Genomic DNA, 20,401 nt, shown 5'->3' with positions numbered 1-20,401 from the left:
ATCTGTGTGATGTGTGTGTGTGCCCGTGTATCTGTATGATGTGTGTGTGCCCGTGTATCTGTGTGATGTGTGTGTGTGCCCGTGTATCTGTGTGATGTGTGTGTGTGCCCATGTACCTGTGTGATATGTGTGTGTGCCCGTGTATCTGTGTGATGTGTGTGTGTGCCCGTGTATCTGTGTGATGTGTGTGTGCTCATGTACCTGTGTGATGTGTGTGTGTGCCCATGTACCTGTGTGATGTGTGTGTGTGCCCGTGTATCTGTGTGATGTGTGTGTGTGCGTGAGTGCTCTTCACTCCTCTCGCCTCTTCTCCCTGCATGTTTCCGATCGCAGGCTTCTGATTTATGGAAAGTATTGCAGCCAGATGGAAACATCCCAAAAAACCTTGGACCAACTCCTGGCGTCTCGGGAAGAAATTCGGAACAAAATCGAGGTAAATAAACCTGCAGTCATTGACAGTGGGAGTTATACAAGACGGGATGGAAGGGAATGGGAAGGGATGCGGGAGGAGGGACTGGAGGGGAGCGCCCCTTACACTCTCTCTCTCTCACTCCTTGCACGCTCTCTCTTTCTCGCCCCTTACACACTTTCTCTCTCTCTCTCTCTCTCTTTCGCCCCTCACACACACACACACACACACACACTCTCTCTCTCTCTCTCGCGCCCCTTATACATTCTGTCTCGCTCTCTCACCCCTTAAACACACACTCTCTCTGGCCCCTTGCAGTCTCTCTCTCTCTCTCTCTCTCTCTCTCTCTCGTTCCTTGCACACTCTTTCTCTCTTGCCCCTTGCACACTCTCTCTCGCCCCTTACACACACTCTCTCTCTCTCTCGTCCCTTACACACACTCGCTCTCCCTCTCGCCCCTTACACACACATTCTCTCTCTCTCTCCCCTTACACACACACTCTCTCTCTCTCTCTCTCTCGCCCCTTGCATACTCTCTCTCTCGCCCCTTACACGCACTCGCTCTCTCTCTCGCCCCTTACACACACTCTCTCTCTCGCCCCTTGCACACTCTCTCTCTCTCGCCCCTTACACACACACTCTCTCTCTCTCGCCCCTTACATACTCTCTCTCTCACCCCTTACACAGACTCGCTCTCTCTTTCGCCCCTTATACACACTCGCTCTCTCTCTCTCGCCCCTTACATACACACTTTCTCTCTCGCGCCCCTTATACACTCTATTTTGCTCTCTCGCCCCTTAAACACACACTCTCTCTGGCCCCTTGCAGTCTTTCTCTCTCTCTCTCTCTCTCGCTCCTTGCACACTCTCTTGCCCCTTGCACACTCTTTCTCGCCCCTTACACACCTTCTCTCTCGCCCCTCACACACACTCGCTCTCTCTCTCACCCCTTCCACACACTCGCTCTCTCTCTCGCCCCTTACACACACACTCTCTCTCTCTCTCCCCTTGCACACTCTCTCTCTCTCTCTCTCTCTCGCCCCTTACACACACACACTCTCTCTCTCGCCCCTTGCATACTCTCTCTCTCGCCCCTTACACACTCTCTCTCTCGCCCCTTACACGCACACACACTCTCTCTCTCGCCCCTTACACGCACACACACTCTCTCTCTCCCCTTACACACTCTCTCTCTCGCTCCTTGCACATACACTCTCTCTCTCTCTCTCGCCCCTTACATACTCTCTCTCTCTCTCCCCTTATGTATTCTCTCTCTTTCTCGCTCCTTGCACACACTCTCTCGCTCCTTGCACGCTCTCTCTCTCGCTCCTTTGACATTCTCTCTCTCTCTTTCACCCCTTACATTCTCTCTCTCTCGCTCCTTGCACACACACTCTCTCTCTCTCTTTACACACTCTCTTGCTCCTTACACACTCTCTCTCGCCCCTTACACACACTTTCCCCTCCCACACTCTCTCTCTCTCTCTATCTCTCGCCCCTTACATACTCTCTCTCTTTCTCGCCTCCAAGCATTAGCTGTTTCTCTCCCCCCAGTCCTGAGTGTGCTCCCCCTGCCCTGAGACCCCCGGCCCTGTGAGCTCTCCCTGCCCCGAGACCCCCGGCCCTGTGAGCTCCCCCTGCCCTGAGTCCCCTGTCCCTGTGAGCTCCCCCTGCCCCGAGCCCCCTGTCCCTATGAGCTCTGCCTGCCCCGAGCCCCCCGGCCCTGTGAGCTCTCCCTGCCCCGGGACCCCCTGTCCCTGTGAGCTCCCCCTGCCCCGAGCCCCCTGTCCCTGTGAGCTCCACCTGCCCCGAGCCCCCTGTCCTTGTGAGCTCCCCCTGCCCCGAGCCCCCTGTCCCTGTGAGCTCTCCCTGCCCTGAGCCCCCCGGCCCTGTGAGCTCTCCCTGCCCCGAGACCCCTGGCCTTGTGAGCTCCCCCTGCCCCGAGACCCCTGTCCCTGTGAGCTCTCCCTGCCCCGAGACCCCCGGCCCTGTGAGCTCTCCCTGCCCCGAGACCCCCGGCCCTGTGAGCTCCCCCTGCCCCGAGACCCCTGTCCCTGTGAGCTCTCCCTGCCCTGAGCCCCCTGGCCCTGTGAGCTCTCCCTGCCCCGAGCCCCCTGTCCCTGTGAGCTCTCCCTGCCCTGAGCCCCCCGGCCCTGTGAGCTCTCCCTGCCCTGAGACCCCCGGCCCTGTGAGCTCTCCCTGCCCCGAGACCCCTGGCCTTGTGAGCTCCCCCTGCCCTGAGACCCCCGGCCCTGTGAGCTCTCCCTGCCCTGAGACCCCCGGCCCTGTGAGCTCTCCCTGCGAGACCCCCGGCCCTGTGAGCTCTCCCTGCGAGACCCCCGGCCCTGTGAGCTCTCCTTGCCCAGCATGTTGCGTGTCTGGGGGAGCGTCTCTCTGATTCCCACTGTCAGCCCATCACTGAACAGTGGGATCGAGACACAGTGAAAGGGACCTTTCCTCTCCACGATGCTAACTCGTGTTTCAATGACTATTTCTGTTCCCTGTGATCCAGGAGTGCACGTTGAAAGTTCAGGAGGGGAAGTTCAAGCTTCAGGATCTGCTGGTGGTCCCCATGCAGCGGGTTTTAAAGTATCACCTCCTACTGAAGGTAAGTGTAACTTCCCACTGCAGCCCCAGGTCACCCCGATTGGCGGTGGGCGCGATAGTGGGGGGTTGGAGGTCAATGGGCGGGTCGGAAGTCAGTGTGATGGGTCGGAGGTCATTGGGGTGGTCGATGGGGAGGGTCAGAGGACACTGCGATGGGGGGGGGGTTTGAGGTCAATGGGGGGTTGGAGGTCAGTGAGATGGGGGGTCAGAGGTCAGCGCAATGGAGGGGGGTTGGAGATCAATGAGGCGGTCAGAGGTAGGTGCGATGGGTCGTAGGTCGATGGGGAGGGTCAGGGGTCACTGAGATGGGGGAGTTGGAGGTTGATGGGGCAGGTCAGGGGTCACTGGCCCTCCATAGGTTCTCGTGTGTTACCTGACTCACAAGGAACGATCGATTTCTTGGCCCAGGATCCTCCCGCTCGAGGCTGTGATGTCGTTCAGACCTCGAGCAAACAGCACAAGGTCTCGTCACTGCGCAGTGATGTACAGCTCACACCCTGCTTTGTGTTTCACTCCTAGGAACTGCTGAGTCACTCCAACGAGCGTCCTGAGAAGCAGCAACTGAAGGAGGCACTGGAGGCGATGCAGGTGAGACAAGAGGATTCTGCGCGAACGAGAAGAGCAGTGGGCTTTGGGGGGAATGGGCTTTGGGGGGATGGGGCTTGGGGGCGGGGTTTAGGACGATGGGGTTTGGGAGGATTGGGTTTGGGGGCGATGGGGTTTGGGGGGGGCGATGGGGTTTGGGAGGATTGGGCTTGGAGGCGATGGGGTTTGGGGTTATGGGGTTTGAACAGGAGCAGGAGTAGGCCACCCTGCCCCTCGAGCCTGCTCCGCCATTTAATAAGATCATGGCTGATCTGATCTTACGAATGCTACGTTCATTCAGATAAAATGCTTTAAAATTTGTTTTTTCACCCTTTTCTCCACTTCCCTGCCCGCTCCCCATAACCTTTATTCTCTTATCATTCAAAAATCTGTCCATCTCCACCTTAAATATATTCAATGTCCCAGCCTCCACAGCTCTCTGGGGCAGAGAATTCCACAGATTTACAACCCTCTGAGAGAAGAAATTCCTCCTCATCTCAATTTTAAATGGGCGGCCCCTTATTCTGAGACTATGTCCCCTAGTTTTGTTTCCCCAATGAGTGGAAATATCCTCTTTGCATCCACCTTGTCAAGCCCTCTCATTATCTTATATGTTTCGATAAAATGACCTCTCATTCTTCTGAACTCCAATGTGTCTCGGCCCAACCTACTCAACCTATCTTCATAGAGAACACAAATTGTTGTTTACTTTCATAATCTATCTTCCCTCTCTTTATCATTTTTTTAGTTGTTCTTTGTTGGCTTTTAAAAGTTTCCCAATCCTTTGGTCTCCCACTAGTCTTGGCCACTTTGTATGGCCTTGTTTTCAATTTGATACCATCCCTTATTTCCTTAGTTAGCCACGGATGGTTATCCCTTCTCTTACAGTCTTTCCTTTTTGGGATATATTTTTGTTGAGAGTTATGAAATATCCCCTTAAATGTCTGCCACTGCTCATCAACTCTTTAATCTATTTTCCCAGTCCACTTTAGCCACCTCTGCCCTCATACCTTTGTAGTCTCCTTTATTTAAGATCAGGACACTGATTTGAGATCCAACTTTCTCACCCTCCAACTGAATTTGAAATTCAACCATGTTATGGTCACTCATTCCTCGAGGATCCTTTACTACGAGATTGTTTATGAATCTGTCTCATTACACAGTACCAGATCGAAGATAGCCTGCTCCCTGGTTGGTTCCGCAAATTACTGTTCAAAGAAACTATCCCGGATATACACTATGAACTCTTCCTCAAAGCTACCCTGGCCAATTTGTTTTGTCCAATCAATATGAAGGTTAAAATCACCCATGATTATTGCCGTTCCTTTTTTACAAGCCTACATTATTTCTTGATTTATACTCTGTCCAACAGTGTAGCTACTGTTAGGGGGCCTATAGACCACGCCCACCAGTGACTTTTCCCCTTATTATTCCTTATCTCCACCCAAACTGATTCAACATGTTGATCTTCTGAGCCAATATCGTTTCTCACTAACGCACTGATGTCATCCTTTATTAACAGAGCTACCCCACCTCCTTTTCCTTTCTGTCTATCCTTCCGAATTGTCAAATACCCCTCAATATTTAGTTCCCAGTCCAGGTCACCTTGCAACCACGTCTCTGTAATGGCTATCAGATCATACCCATTTGTATCTATTTGTGCCGTCAACTCATCTATTTTGTTATAAATGCTACGTGCATTCAGATAAAGAGTTTTAAAATTAGTTTTTTTACCCTTTTTTCCTGCTTTGACTCCACTTTCTGATTCACCTTTATGTTTATACATTCTGGCACTCTCTGGTTTTCATTTTCCCCAGTGCTATCCTGCTCTACTGTCTTCTCCTTATTCTTTGACTTTTAAAATTTTCATTCACCTGAATTTGGAGCAATGGGGTTTGGGGCCGATGGGGTTTGGGATGATTGAGCTTGGGGGGGTGGGGTTTGGGGCGATGGAGTTTGGGAGGATTGTGTTTGGGGTGACTGAGTTTGGGGGAGTTAGGTTTTGGGCCGATGCGATTTGGGACGATGGGGGCAATTGGATTTGGGACGATGGGGGCAATTGGATTTTGGGATGATTGGAATGATCAGGTTTAGGGTGTTGGGATTTGGGGGAATTGGGTTTGGGGTGATGGGGTTTGGGGGAATTGGGTTTGGGGTGATGGGATTTGGGGGAATTGGGTTTGGGGTAATGGGGTTTTGGGCGATGAGTATTGAGATGATGGTTTCGATGGGGTTCAGGGCGATGGGGTTTGGGACAAAGGGATTGGGCCGATGGGGTTTGGAGCGATGGTGTTTGGGGCGATGGGGTTTGAGATGATGGTGGCGATGGGGTTTGGGGTGATGGGGTTGGGGCGAAGGGGTTGGGGCAATTGGGCCGATGGGGTTTGGGGCAACGGGGTTTGTGGGAATTGGGTTTGGGGCGATGGGGTTTGAGATGATGGTGTCGATTGGGTTTGGGGCGAAGGGGTTTGGGCAATTGGGCTGATGGGGTTTGGGGCAATGGGGTTTGTCAGAATTGGGTTTGATGTGATGGGGTTTGAGATGATGTGTCGATTGGGTTTGGGGTGATGGGGTTTGGGGCGATGGGGTCTGGGGCAATTGGGCCAATGGGGTTTGGGGCAATGGGGTTTGAGATGATGGTGTCGATGGGGTTTGGGTGATGGGGTTTGAGATGATGGGGCGATGGGGTTTGAGGTGATGGGGTTGGGACAAAGGGGTTGGGGCAATTGGGCCGATGGGGTTTGGGGCAATGGGGTTTGAGATGATGGTGCCGATGGGGTTTGGAGCGATGGGGTTTGAGATGATGGGGCGATGGGGTTTGAGGTGATGGGGTTTGGGGCAATGGGTTTTGTGGGAATTGGGTTTGGGGCGATTGGGACTGGGGGAATTGGGTTTGGGGGCGATGGGTTTTGTGGGAATTGGGTTTGGGGCGATGGGGACTGGGGGAATTGGGTTTGGGGCAATGGGGTTTGTGGGAATTGGGTTTGGGGCGATGAGGACTAGGGGAATTGGGTTTGGGGCGATGGGGTTTGGGGGAATTGGGTTTGGGTCGATGGGGTTTGAGATGATGGTGTCGATTGGATTTGGGGCGATGGGATTAAGGGCAATGGGGTTAGGGGCGAAGGGGTTGGGGCAGTTGGGCTGATGGGGTTTGGGGCAATGGGGTTGGGGTGAAGGGGTTGGGGCAATTGGGCCGATGGGGTTTGGGGCGATGGGGTTGGGGGCGAAGGGGTTGGGGCAATTGGGGTTTGGGGCTGCCTTCAGATGCTCTGATAATGAGTGCCAGAACTGCTGGATGGTGTCCAGTTAGTCTGGTGATGGCGCGGTGCCCAGTGCTGGCAGTGGGAACCCAGCTGTCTCAAGTTGCCTGCTCTCAGGGCTATTGCCATTGCTCCTAGCGTCGGGCAGGTGACCTCTCTGTCCTATCCTTGCGCCCCGAGTCGCTGCTGCTCCCTGAGGAGCAGTCGTCTGGCAGTGCACAGGGAGCTGCTGACTCGCTTGCCTGGGCGTTATTTGGTTTGGGATCCTGGCTGGTCCCAGTCCCATTTGGGAGAACCATTGCGGGTGACCCTTCATTCCCGGGTGTAGCCTTGGTGGCGATAGGTTCTGGGGGCTGCGCCTTAGCGTGGTTTGCTCTTTTAGGCTCATGGCGGTTGGTGCTATCGGGTGCCTGAGAGGTGGAGCCGATCAGGGGCAGGGTATCGATACCGGTGTCGTTGCCCTCCTCAGACCGCTTGCTCTGCAGCTTGTATATATTAACTGCTTGTGGGCACGCTCCGTGGTGCATCACTCTGGTCCCAGGGATGCAGATTACAGCATTGGGTAGCTCGCTGGACCTGTGTGCTCCCGCTGGGTGTTTGCCCACTGCATTGACTGTATGCAGTTCAAATCCTACATCGCACAATGTTTCATTACTTATGATAAATAACCTGTAGCTCCAATCGCAATCACGCGACTTTTCTTTGCTTATTGCATGTACACAATTTCGATCATCAATTGCACATTTTACATCTAACTCACTGTTGCTCTGACATTGATTGAGAGTGTGGAACTGTCCCTTTAAGTGTGGTGGGTTGCAGGCCTCCTTTAAGAGAGCCTTGCTATCTTTACCCCAATCCTCTTCTTCGCTCGGTACCACGTGTTGCTCCATCAGCGCTGCACCTCGTGGTCTGGCCGCCGCCATCTTTTTCTTCAGCGCCTCACCTCGTGGTTTGGGCGCCATCTTTCCTCCATCCACGATGTCGACTGCGGTGATCCTCTTCTCCCCAGGTTCTGCCACCGAAGCTGGGAGTCACCTTTGGATCCGATTTTCTTCCTCCGGAGTCCTGCCACTGGAACCTGGAAGGTGCGTTCAGGTTGTCTCAGCTGGATCATCTCCATGCAGTCATGCTGAGCAGTCTGTGCCTTGGGTGCTGTGCTGGTCTGCTCTCTGGTGCCAGGTCCACCCTCAGGTGAGGGCTTGCTTTGCCTCTGAGTGCGGATGACGTCGATCGCTGGAGGGATGAAATCTTCCCAGCTCCAATGGATCTTCTCCATCCACCTTCTTCCGAGTAGTGGTGGTCCATCACCTGCAACAATCCACAGTGGTAACTTGTGCACCGCGCCATCATGGAGTACCTTTACATTCGCACTACCAACGACTGGGATAATTTCATCAGTGTAGATGCGCAGCTTTGCCTGAACCGGGAGCAACTTGGGTCGTTCAGTTTGATTGTCCCATAGCCTCTCAAAGGCTTCTTGATTCATTACTGACTGGCTCACCCCCGTGTCCACTTCCATGAAGACTGGAACGCCATCTATCTCGACTTCCATCCTCAACGGAGAACATTCGGTGGTGCAGATAAACATGTTATATACCTCATTGTGGGGCTGAGCTGCGTCTATATCGCTTCATAATCCGCGCTGGATTCATGGCCATCTGCAGACGCTTCATCAACACAGTGAGTCCTATTTCTTTTACACGTTCGCTGGAGGTGGCCCTTTGTGCTGCAGCCTTTACACACATAGTCTTTAAAACGGCACTGGTGAGCCCTGTGATTCCCACCGCACACCAGCATGGTGCTACTCGATTAGCCTCCCTCGGCAGACTCTGAGTTAAGGGACTCGGTGGGGCTTGTCTCTCTCCTCTGAGAAGATTGATGTTTTACAGTCCATCCTCTAAAAGGCGCCACTCTGTGCAAGGTACCTGCCAAGTTTGAGTCTTGAGGATGAGTCATCCGCATAGAGCCGCAGGTTGGGGTCATGAATGCTTGGCTCACGGCGATGGCCTTCTGCAGTGTGACTCTGTTATCCGCAGATAGTAGCTTACGAAGAAGGCCCTCATGGACGATTCTGATGACAAAGATATCCCGCAGCGCTTTGGTGAGGTGGTCGCCGAAATCACACGGTGCCGCCAGCCTCCTGAGGTCGGCAGCATATTTCCCGATTTCCTGGCCTTCGGGCTGTCGGTGGGTGTAGAGCAGGTGTCTGGCTGTAAGGATACTCTCTTTGGGCTTGAGCTGTTCTTGGATCAGCGTTACAAGCTCCTCGTATGTCTTGGTCGTTGTCTTCGCTAGTGCCAGCAAGTCCCTTACGAGGCCATAGACGGTGGGCCCACAACTGGTTCGCAGGATAGCTCTGTGCTTATCAGCCAGTGTGGCCGTATTGTCGCCTGCCAGGTCGTTTGCTGTGACAAAGGCTTCCCAATCATCAACATCGGCGAACTGCTGCAACGTACCAAAGTTAGCCATTTCCGTGTGAAGGTCCGTAATCTCGTCGCCAATTGTTATGTCTTCAGATGCTCTAATAATGACTCCACGAGACAATGTATTGTGCTTGAACTGTCGTGACCTTAGTCCATTTAAAGTAACTCCAGAGTGAGGATCATACCTGGTGACCTGCCTTTTATACTAGGCCTGGCACATCATCATCATCATCATCATAGGCAGTCCCTCGGAATCGAGGAAGACTTGCTTTCACCCCTGAAGTGAGTTCTTTAGTGGCTGAACAGTCCGATACGAGAGCCACACTCTGTCACAGGTGGGACAGATAGTTGTTGAGGGAAGGGGAGGGTGGGACAGGTTTGCCGCACGCTCTTTCAGCAGCCTGCGCTTGATTTCTGCATGCTCTCGCTGTTGAGACTCGAGGTGCTCAGCGCCCTCTCGGATGCTCTTCCTGCACTTAGGGCGGCCTTGGGCCAGGGACTCCCAGGTGCCAGTGGGGATGTTGCACTTTATCAGGGAGGCTTTGAGGGTGTTCTTGTCGCGTTTCCACTGCCCACCTTTGGCTCGTTTGCCATGAAGGAGTTCTGAGTAGAGCACTTGCTTTGGGAGTCTCGTGTCTGGCATGCGGACTATGTGGCCTGCCCAGTTGAGGTGTCTACTGTACGTGGTCCATGTCCTGGCACCAACAAGTCTCCCACAGCAGTGCCCTCTGCTGGCACACCTTCTAATAGTACAAGCAATAACCATGTAGGATACATGATGGGTGATGGGGTTTGGGACGATGAGGTTTGGGTGATTGGGTTTAGGGTTGGGTTTTGGACGAAGCAGGCTGTATTTGCCCCCTTTCATTCTCGGGTTGGCAACCAGTAACTAGTGGGGTGCCGCAGGGTTCAGTGCTGGGACCCCAACTATTTACCATCTATATTAACGACTTGGAGAAAGGTCTGAGTGTAATGTAGCCAAGTTTGCTGACGATACAAAGATGGGAGTAAAAGCAGTGTGTGAGGAGGACACAAAAAATCTGCAAAAGGACAGACAGGCTAAGTGAGTGGACAAAAATTTGGCAGATGGAGTATAATGTTGGAAAGTATGAGGTCAAGCACTTCGGCAGAAAAAAACAAAGAACAAGTTATTATTTAAATGGAGAAAAATTGCAAAGTGCTGCAGTACAGCGGGACCTTGGGCTACTTGTGCATGAAACACAAAAGGTTTGTATGCAGGTACAGAAAATGACCAGGAAGGCCAATGGAATCTTGGCCTTTACTGCAAAGGGGATGGAGTATAAAAGCAAGGAAGTCTTGCTATAGTTATACAGGGTATTGGTGAAGCCACACCTGGAATACTGCGTACAGTTTTTGATATGTCCTTACTACACAGTATAAATGCACACGAGGCCCATGCTTGAGAGAAGGTCAGTCTGTGACCTGTCCTTTATTCCATAACACTCAAGTGATGGAAGTGGGTGGAGCTTCCCCTTTTATATCTGAAGGTCCAGGTTAGGAGTGTCTCCCACAAGTTCACCACCTTGTGGTCATTGTTCTCACAGTGTACAACTTAGGTCAGCTTATACATGGGTTACAATGCTGGTTGAATACATGACATCACCTTCCCCCCCCAAAGTCTTATTGGGATCACAGGTTGAGTCTCTCTGGTGGTTTACGCTCTCTTGTAGAGCGCCTGAGTTGGGGCTCCGGTTGTTGGGCGCTAGCCTGAGTGTCTGCTGTTTGCGGTGCCTCAGGCCTGTCCGGACTGCCCACAGTGACTGGGCTCTCCTCCCTTTGGTTCCGGTGTTCGGTCACCTGTGGGGGAGTGAACTCTATATCGTGTTCTTCCTCTGCTTCTTCTATGGGGTTGCTGAACCTTCCTTTTGTTTGATCCACATGTTTGTGGCAGATTTGTCCATTGGTAAGTTTAACTACCAGAATCCTATTTCCCTCTTTGGCAATCACAGTGCCTGCGAGCCATTTGGGCCCTGCAGCGTAGTTGAGGACAAAAACAGGGTCATTTACATCAATACATCGCCCTCTCGCATTCCTGTCATGGTAGTCATATTGTGACTGGCGCCTGCTCTCGACAATTTCTTTCATGGTGGGGTGTATAAGGGATAATCGGGTTTTGAGCGTCCTTTTCATTTGTAGCTCTGCGGGTGGAACCCCTGTGAGCGAGTGTGGTCGGGATCTGTAGGCCAACAGGAGGCATGATAAGTGTCTTTGTAGGGAACCCCCTTGGATTCTGAGCATCCCCTGTTTGATTATCTGCACTGCTTGTTCTGCCTGGCCGTTTGAGGCCGGCTTGAACGGTGCCGTTCTAACATGGTTAATTCCATTGCCTGCCATGAAGTCCTGGAACTCCGTGCTTGTGAAGCACGGGCCATTGTCGCTGACCAAGATGTCCAGTAGACCGTGGGTGGCGAACATTGCCCGTAGACTTTCTACCGTGGCAGAGGATGTGCTTGAATTTAAAATGACACACACAATCCATTTGGAGTAGGCGTCTACTACAACCAAAAACATTTTTCCCATGAAAGGACCTGCGTAGTCCACATGGATGCGTGACCAAGGTTTGGCGGGCCAGAACCAGGGGCTAAGGGGGGCTTCCCTGGGCGTATGGCCCAGCTGGACACATGTGTTGCACCTGCGAACACAAAGTTCCAGATCTGCGTCTATCCCTGGCCACCAAACGTGTGACCTGGCAATTGCCTTCATCATGACAATGCCCGGGTGCTCATTGTGGAGTTCTCTGATGAACACCTCTCTGCCCATCTGTACGCGGTTTTCCCACAGTAGGCAATCGGCCTGAATCGAGAGTTCATCCCTGCGCCTGTGAAATGATTTAAATTCCTCAGGGCATGCCCCGTACGTGGCTGCCCAGTCCCCATTCAGGACACATTTCTTGACTAGAGACAATAGCGGGTCTCTATTTGTCCAGACTTTAATCTGATGGGCTGTCACTGGTGAGCCTTCGCTTCCGAAAGCTTCAACAGCCATGACCATCTCGGCAGCATGCTCGGTAGCCCCCTCAGTGGTGGCTAGTGGGAGCCTGCTGAGTTTTCGGTGCCCGGTCTGTGCCGAATTGTGTAGTCATAGGCGGCTAATGTGAGTGCCCATCTCTCTATGTGGGCCGATGCGTTTGCATTTATGGCCTTATTGTCGGCCAAAAGGGACGTTAGGGGTTTGTGATCTGTCTCCAGCTCAAATTTCCTGCCAAACAGGTACTGGTGCATTTTCTTTACCGCACATACACATGCTAGCGCTTCCTTTTCTACCATCCCGTAGCCCCTTTCTGCCTGGGACAGACTTCTGGAGGCAGAAGCTACCGACTGTAACTGACCCTTGGCATTGACATGCTGCAACACACACCCGACACCATAGGACGACGCAGCGCACGTTAACACAAGTTTCTTACATGGGTCATATAGCGTTAACAGATTGTTGGAACATAACAAATTGCGTGCTCTATTAAAAGCCCTTTCCTGGATGTCCCCCCAGACCCATTCGCGACCTTTGCGTAGGAGCACGTGTAGCGGCTCTAGCAGCCTGCTCAATTTGGGAAGAAAGTTACCAAAATAGTTCAGCAGCTCCGTCGTGTTACGGGGTCTGGGTGCTCTCTGGATCGCTTCCGTCTTGGATGCAGTATGGCTGATCCCATCTGCTGCTACCCTCATCCCCAGGAATTCTACCTCTGGAGCTAGGAAGACGCACTCCGCCTTTTTCAGTCACAGCCCTACCCGGTCCAGTCTGCGTAGCACCTCCTCCAGGTTGTGGAGGTGTTCTTCAGTATCGTAACCCGTGATGAGGATGTCGTCCTGAAAAACCACCGTCTCTGGAATCGACTTGAGGAGGCTTTCCATATTTCGTTGGAAGATCGCAGCAGCCGAGCGAATCCCGAATGGACATCTGTTGTACTCAAACAACCCCTTGTATGTCGTGATGGTGGTCAGCTTCTTCGACTCACTCACCAGCTCCTGGGTCATGTAAGCTGAGGTCAGATCCAATTTTGAAAAAAGTTTGCCACCGGATAGCGTCGCAAAGAGGTCCTCCGCTCCCGGTAGCGGGTACTGGTCTTGGAGTGACACCCGATTGATGGTGGCCTTGTAATCACCACATATCCTGACCGACCCATCCGCCTTGAGTACCGGCACAATCGGGCTCCCCCAGTCACTGAATTCGACTGGCGAGATGATGCCTTCCCTCAGCAGGCGGTCCAATTCGCCTTCTATCTTTTCCCGCATCACGTACGGCACCGCTCTGGCCTTGTGGTGTACTGGCCTGGCGTCCGGGTTTATGTGAATCACTACCTTGGCCCCCATGAAAATGCAATTGCCGGGTTGAAATAATGAGTCAAATTTGTCCAGGATCTGTGAGCATAATACTCGCTCCACAGAGGAAATTGCATTGAAATCGCCCCATTTCCAGTTCATGACAGCAAGCCAACTCCTCCCCAGTAGTGCGGGACCGTCCCCCGGGACAACCCAGAGTGGCAACCTGTTCTCCGAATCTTTGTGGGTCACGACTACCATGGTGCTGCCTAGCACCGGAATGATCTCCTTTGTGTATGTCCGTAGCTGTGCGTCAATCGGCGATAATTTTGGCCTCCTGGCCTTGGACGCCCACAACTTTTCGAACTGTTTGATACCCATCAGGGACTGGCTGGCCCCCGTGTCTAGCTCCATTGATACTGGGATGCCATTGAGGAGCACTTTCATCATTATCGGTGGCGTCCTGGTGTATGAACTGTATACGTGCTCCACATGAACTCGCTGAACTTCAGCTTCCAGCGATTTCCCCCAGTGTTCATTTCTGCAATTTCTGCAAGTATTTTGCTCATCTCTCCAAACTCCGGCTGAGTGTGTGCCTCCATGCCTCCAGCATGAGCTGTTGTTGGAAACAAAAGGTCCCTTGCCAGTCGATCGTCCCTGACTGCCCCTGTGACTGTCCTTAAGTGCGCCATTAACAGGTGTTGATGGCCCCATTGTCCCTTGTCTGCCTGGAGAACTGTGTGCTGCTTTAACAATGTTGAATCTCTGTCCCAACCATTCCTTAACACAGTATCTCTCGTCTGTTCTGCTAGTGGCCATGCTCGCGTGGTTTAAATCCCAGTTTCTCATCGCCATTGATACGTCCTTACTATACAGTATAAATGCACACGAGGCCCATGCTTGAGAGAAGGTCAGTCTGTGACCTGTCCTTTATTCCTTAGCACTCAAGTGATGAAGGTGGGTGGAGCTTCCCCTTTTATACCTGAAGGTCCAGGTTAGGAGTGTCTTCCACCTAGTGGTCATTGTTCTCACAGTGTACAACTTAGGTCAGATTATACATGGGTTACAATGCTGGTTGAATACATGACCATTTTGGTTTCCATATTTATGAAAGGAAATACTTGCTTTGGAGGCAGTTCAGAGAAGGTTCACTCAGTTGATTCCGGAGATGAGGGGGTTGACTTATAAGGAAAGGTTGAGGTGGTTGGTCCTCTACTCATTGGAATTCAGAAGAATGAGAGGTGATCTTATCGAAACGTATTAGATTATGAGGGGGCTTGACAAGGTGAATGTAGAGAGGATGTTTCCACTGATGGGGAACATAGTCTCAGAATAAGGGGCTGCCCATTTAAAACTGAGATGAGAAATTTCTTCTCTGAGGGTCATAAATCTGTGGAATTCTCTGCCCCAGAGAGCTGTGGAGGCTGGGTCATTGAATATATTTAAGGCAGAGATAGACAGATTTTTGAGCAATGAGGGAGTAAAGGGTTATGGGGAGCGGGCAGGGAAGTGGGGCTGAGTCCATGATCAGCTCAGCCATGATCTTATTGAATGGCGGAGCAGGCTCGAGGGGCCAGGTGCCCGACTCCTGCTCCTATTTCTTATGTTCTAATTTCTCACTGGTGGCCATCCGTGTTTTTCATCTTGTTCCTCTCTGAGATCTGCACCTCATCCCTCTCTCCCCCATCCCCCACCCCCTCGCTCTCACTCTAATACCGCTCTGGTATCTGCTTGTAGCTGTTTGCCTGAATTGACTGGTTGGATTAACATCAGCAGCTCACTCAGTGTGAAATATGATTGTGTTTTGAATATTTTGGTGCTGTATGGAGCAGTGTCTGCACGCTTCCTGTCATGTTTGATTCCCCATGTCACTGACTTCAGCTTTATTCAGCGAGACTCTAGCACAGACGTCATGGAGCAGTGACATGGTCAGTGAGTGACCACCCGTCCCGATCCCCCCACCTCCCGGGGAAACCAGGCTCCGTCCGCAGCTTGTGAGAATTAACGGATCTCAGAGCGCTGGGTTAAGGAGCAGCGTCCCCCCGTCACGCTGTCGTCACGCTGTGTTCCCCCGTCACGCTGTCATCACGCTGTGTTCCCCAGTCACGCTGTCGTCGCGCTGTGTTCCCCCGTCACGCTGTGTTCCCCCGTCACGCTGTCATCACGCTGTGTTCCCCAGTCACGCTGTCGTCACGCTGTGTTCTCCGTCACGCTGTGTTCCCCCGTCACGCTGTCGTCGCGCTGTGTTCCCCCGTCACACTGTGTTCCCCCCGTCACGCTGTGTTCCCCCCGTCACGCTGTGTTCTCCCGTCACACTGTGTTCCCCCCGTCACGCTGTGTTCCCCCGTCACGCTGTCGTCGCGCTGTGTTCCCCCGTCACGCTGTCATCACGCTGTGTTCCCCCGTCACGCTGTCGTCGCGCTGTGTTCTCCCGTCACGCTGTGTCCCCCCGTCACACTGTGTTCCCCCCGTCACGCTGTGTTGCCCCCCGTCACGCTGTGTTCTCCCGTCACACTGTGTTCCCCCCGTCACACTGTGTTCCCCCCGTCACGCTGTGTTCCCCCCCGTCACGCTGTGTTCCCCCCCGTCACGCTGTGTCCCCCCCGTCACGCTGTGTCCCCCCCGTCACGCTGTGTTCCCCCCCGTCACGCTGTGTCCCCCCCGTCACGCTGTGTTCCCCCCCGTCACGCTGTGTCCCCCCCGTCACGCTGTGTTCCCCCCGTCACGCTGTGTTCCCCCCCGTCACGCTGTGTCCCCCCCGTCACGCTGTGTTCCCCCCGTCACGCTGTGTCCCCCCCGTCACGCTGTGTCCCCCCCGTCACGCTGTGTCCCCCCCGTCACGCTGTGTCCCCCCCGTCACGCTGTGTTCCCCCCGTCACGCTGTGTTCCCCCCGTCACGCTGTGTCCCCCCCGTCACGCTGTGTTCTCCCGTCACACTGTGTTCCCCCCGTCACGCTGTGTTCCCCCCGTCACGCTGTGTTCTCCCGTCACACTGTGTTCCCCCCGTCACGCTGTGTTCCCCCCCGTCACACTGTGTTCCCCCCGTCACGCTGTGTTCCCCCCGTCACGCTGTGTTCCCCCCGTCACGCTGTGTCCCCCCCGTCACGCTGTGTCCCCCCCGTCACGCTGTGTTCCCCCCGTCACGCTGTGTTCCCCCCGTCACGCTGTGTTCCCCCCGTCACGCTGTGTTCCCCCCGTCACGCTGTGTTCTCCCGTCACACTGTGTTCCCCCCGTCACGCTGTGTTCTCCCGTCACACTGTGTTCCCCCCGTCACGCTGTGTTCTCCCGTCACACTGTGTTCCCCCCGTCACGCTGTGTTCTCCCGTCACGCTGTGTTCCCCCGTCACGCTGTGTTCTCCCGTCACGCTGTGTTCCCCCCGTCACGCTGTGTTCCCCCCGTCACACTGTGTTCCCCCCGTCACGCTGTGTTCCTCCCGTCACGCTGTGTTCCCCCCGTCACGCTGTGTTCCCCCCGTCACGCTGTGTTCCTCCCGTCACGCTGTGTTCTCCCGTCACGCTGTGTTCTCCCGTCACGCTGTGTTCCCCCCGTCACGCTGTGTTCTCCCGTCACACTGTGTTCCCCCCGTCACGCTGTGTCCCCCCGTCACGCTGTGTTCCCCCGTCACGCTGTGTTCCCCCCGTCACGCTGTGTTCCCCCCGTCACGCTGTGTTCCCCCCGTCACGCTGTGTTCCCCCCGTCACGCTGTGTTCCCCCGTCACGCTGTGTTCCCCCCGTCACGCTGTGTTCCCCCCGTCACGCTGTGTTCCCCCCGTCACGCTGTGTTTCCCCCCGTCACGCTGTCGTCACGCTGTGTTCCCCCCCGTCACGCTGTCGTCACGCTGTGTCTCCCCGTCATACTGCCCTGCCCTGCCCAGAGAATGGGATCAGGCCCCCTGTGATGCACTCGTGGTCGAATATTCAGCTGACGCTCACTGTCGGGGCTCACACAGGAACAATGGGCCTTTCGGCGGGCGGTGCCTGTGGAACCTCAGCCCGGGGCGGGCGGCCCCTGTGAAACCCCAGCCCTGGGGGGGGGGTGGCGGGGGCAGGTGGGGCAGCAGGCCCCTGTGAAACCCCAGCCCCGGGGTGGGGGGGAATTTGTTAACAAAGGAACGCACTGCAGTGAGTCGGTCGATATCAATGGGTGTACAAGGTCGCCACCTAGACCCCGTCACTGGGACTGCAGGAGGTGTACCACAATCACTCACCCAGTGCCATGTGGAGCTGGGAACTGCCAGAATTCAGGCCATCACTACAAGAAAATCACAAATAAATCCAAAAGGAAATTCAGAAGAAATCTTTTTACCCAAATAGTGTTGAGAATGTGGAACTTGGTACTTCAAGGAGTAGTTGAGGCGAAAACCATAGATGTGATGTAAGGGTAGGTTAGACAAACACACAAGTGAGAAGGGAATAGAGGATTATGCTGAGAGAGTTAGATGAGGAAGGACGGAAGGGGCTCGAGTTGAGCATAAACGGCAGCGTGGTCTGGTTGGGCAGCATGTTGAGAGGATGTTTCCCCTCATGGGGGAATAGTTTCAGAATAAAGGGTCTCCCATTTAAGATGGAGATGAGGAATTTCTTCTCTCTGAGGGTCGTGAATCTTTGGAATTCTCTGCCCCAGAGAGCTGTGGAGGCTGGGGCATTGAATATATTCAAGGTGGAGATAAGACAGATTTTTGAACGACAGGGGAGTCCAGGGTTATGGGGAGCGGGCAGGGAAGTGGAGTTGAGGCCAAGATCAGATCAGCCATGATCTTATTGAATGGCGGAGCAGGCTCGAGAGGTCAAATGGCCGACTCCTGCTCCTATTTCTTAGTTATTATGAATGGCTTGTTTCTGTGCTGTATATCCCATGTCATTCTGCGTAATTAGGCAAGGAAATAGAGACTGGTCCGAATATTGAGGTCAGATCCACATCGCCGGTAAAATGGAGCGTAATTGCGTACCTTGCCAGCGGGCACTGGTGTGGGAGGTAACTGGGTGTATGGTTCCATTGCAGGATCTGGCAATGTACATCAATGAAGTTAAAAGGGACAACGAGACTTTGAAGAAGATCTCTGAATTCCAGTGTTCGATCGAGAATCTGGTGAGTTTGAGGGAAAATCTGACAGATCTTTAGAACAACAAGGTCACATTGACGAGACATTGGCCTTGGAAGGGGAGCAGCGCAGATTCACCAGAATGGTACCGGGTATAAAAGGGTTAAATTAAGAGGACAGGTTGCACAGACTGGGCTTGTGTTCCCTCGAGTGTAGAAGGTTAAGGGGCGATCTGATCGAGGTGTTTAAGATGATTAAAGGATTCGATCGGGTAGAGAGAGAGAAACTATTTCCTGGAGTGGGGGGAGTCCAGAACAAGGGGCAGCACCTTACAATTAGAGCCAGGCCATTCAGGGGTGATGTCAGGAAGCACTTCTTCACACAAAGGGCAGTGGGAATCTGGAACTCTCTCCTCCAAGGATTGGGGTCAATTGAAAATTTCAAAACTGAGATGGATAAGGTTTTGTTGGGAGAGGGCATTAAGTGATTGGGAACCAAGGTGAGGAAGTGGAGTTCAGGTACAGATCAGCTATAATCTGATTCAATGGCGGAACAGGCTCGAGGGGCTGAATGGCCTCCTCCTGTTCCTGTGTAACAGGCTCGAGGGGCTGAATGGCATAGCACAGTGGTAATGTAACTGGACTAGTGATGCAGGGACATGAGTTCAACTCTTACCACTGCAGCTGAGGAATTTTAATTCAAATAATTATGTAAATCTGGAATAAAAATGTTGATCAGGAAACTACCAGATTGTTGTTAAAAACCCATCTGGTTTACTAATATCCTTCAGGGAAGGAAATCTGCCGTCCTTACCCAGTCTGGCCTATAGGTGTCTCCAGACACTCCCCAAGCTGGTTGACTGTCAACTACCCCCAAAAATTACCCACGAGCCTCTCGGTTATATTGAAGGGGCTCACCCCCCCGCCTTCTCGGGGGCAATTGGGAATGGGCAATAAATGCTGGTCTTGCTGGCGATGCCCACATACCCTGAATGAATTTTTTAAAATGGCCTCCTCCTGTTCCGATGTTCCTAATGTTGGGAGCTCAGGTTTTTTTTTGTTGATTTTTCAAGTTATTTGCTTCGTTTCCCGCGTTTCTATGAAGCTCCTTGGAATATTAGTTCAATATTAAACACACTAATGCAAGGTGGTGATTCACAGATTCACGGACACAGCTTGCTGAACCCGGGGGGGGGAGGGGGAGGGGTGGAGCTGGCCGTTTTCAGGGGGCTGGGGTTTTCGGTGGTGGTGGGTGGCTGTGGGTTTTCGGGGGGGCTGAGGGTTTTTGGGGACGAGTTGGGGGTTTTCAGGGAGTGCTGTGGATTTTCGGGGGGGGGTGGTTTGCGATGTCTCTGGGACTGGGGTTTATCGGAGCCTCACATTGTTTTCACAGCAAACATCGCTGGCAAATTATGGGAGACCGAAGATTGATGGGGAATTGAAAGTCTGTTCCATTGTTAACCGAACAAAACAGGATCGGTGAGTGGGCCGGGGGCGAGCGGGCCGGGGGTCGGGTCTGGGTGCAGAGCTGCCTGGGTCAGGGGTCAGTGGGCTAGAGGCAGGGAGTGGAGAAATCCCGGTGGGGGGGGGCGGGGGGGTGGCGTCAGTGTCGGGGGGGTGCAGTGTCGGGGGGGGGGCAGTGTCGGGGGAGCAGTGTCAGTGTCGGTGGGGAGCAGTGTCGGGGGAGCAGTGTCAGTGTCCGGGGGGCAGTGTCAGTGTCGGGGGGGGGGGGGCAGTGTCGGGGGAGCAGTGTCAGTGTCGGGGGGGGGGGGCAGTGTCGGGGGGCAGTGTCAGTGTC

At 53.6% G+C, this 20,401-nt stretch overlaps 1 protein-coding gene across 1 annotated transcript in view; it reads left to right on the top strand.

Moving 5' to 3' along the window:
• LOC139256204 (guanine nucleotide exchange factor VAV2-like) overlaps positions 1 to 20,082 on the top strand; it is a gene marked incomplete at both ends in the record, with an annotated part of 251,207 nt that extends 231,125 nt beyond the window's left edge. The window contains 5 exons of the mRNA XM_070874152.1: positions 334 to 433; positions 2,921 to 3,016; positions 3,535 to 3,603; positions 18,565 to 18,651; positions 19,997 to 20,082. Of these exons, the coding sequence (XP_070730253.1) occupies positions 334 to 433; positions 2,921 to 3,016; positions 3,535 to 3,603; positions 18,565 to 18,651; positions 19,997 to 20,082 (438 nt within the window). The remainder of the gene's footprint in view (positions 1 to 333; positions 434 to 2,920; positions 3,017 to 3,534; positions 3,604 to 18,564; positions 18,652 to 19,996) is intronic.
• Positions 20,083 to 20,401: the final 319 nt, after the last annotated feature.

This window comes from Pristiophorus japonicus, unplaced genomic scaffold (genome assembly GCF_044704955.1).
Source record: "Pristiophorus japonicus isolate sPriJap1 unplaced genomic scaffold, sPriJap1.hap1 HAP1_SCAFFOLD_694, whole genome shotgun sequence".
Classification (NCBI taxonomy): domain Eukaryota; kingdom Metazoa; phylum Chordata; class Chondrichthyes; family Pristiophoridae; genus Pristiophorus; species Pristiophorus japonicus.
Note: the sequence above shows the minus strand (reverse complement) of the source record. Positions and strands in the feature narration are given on the sequence as shown.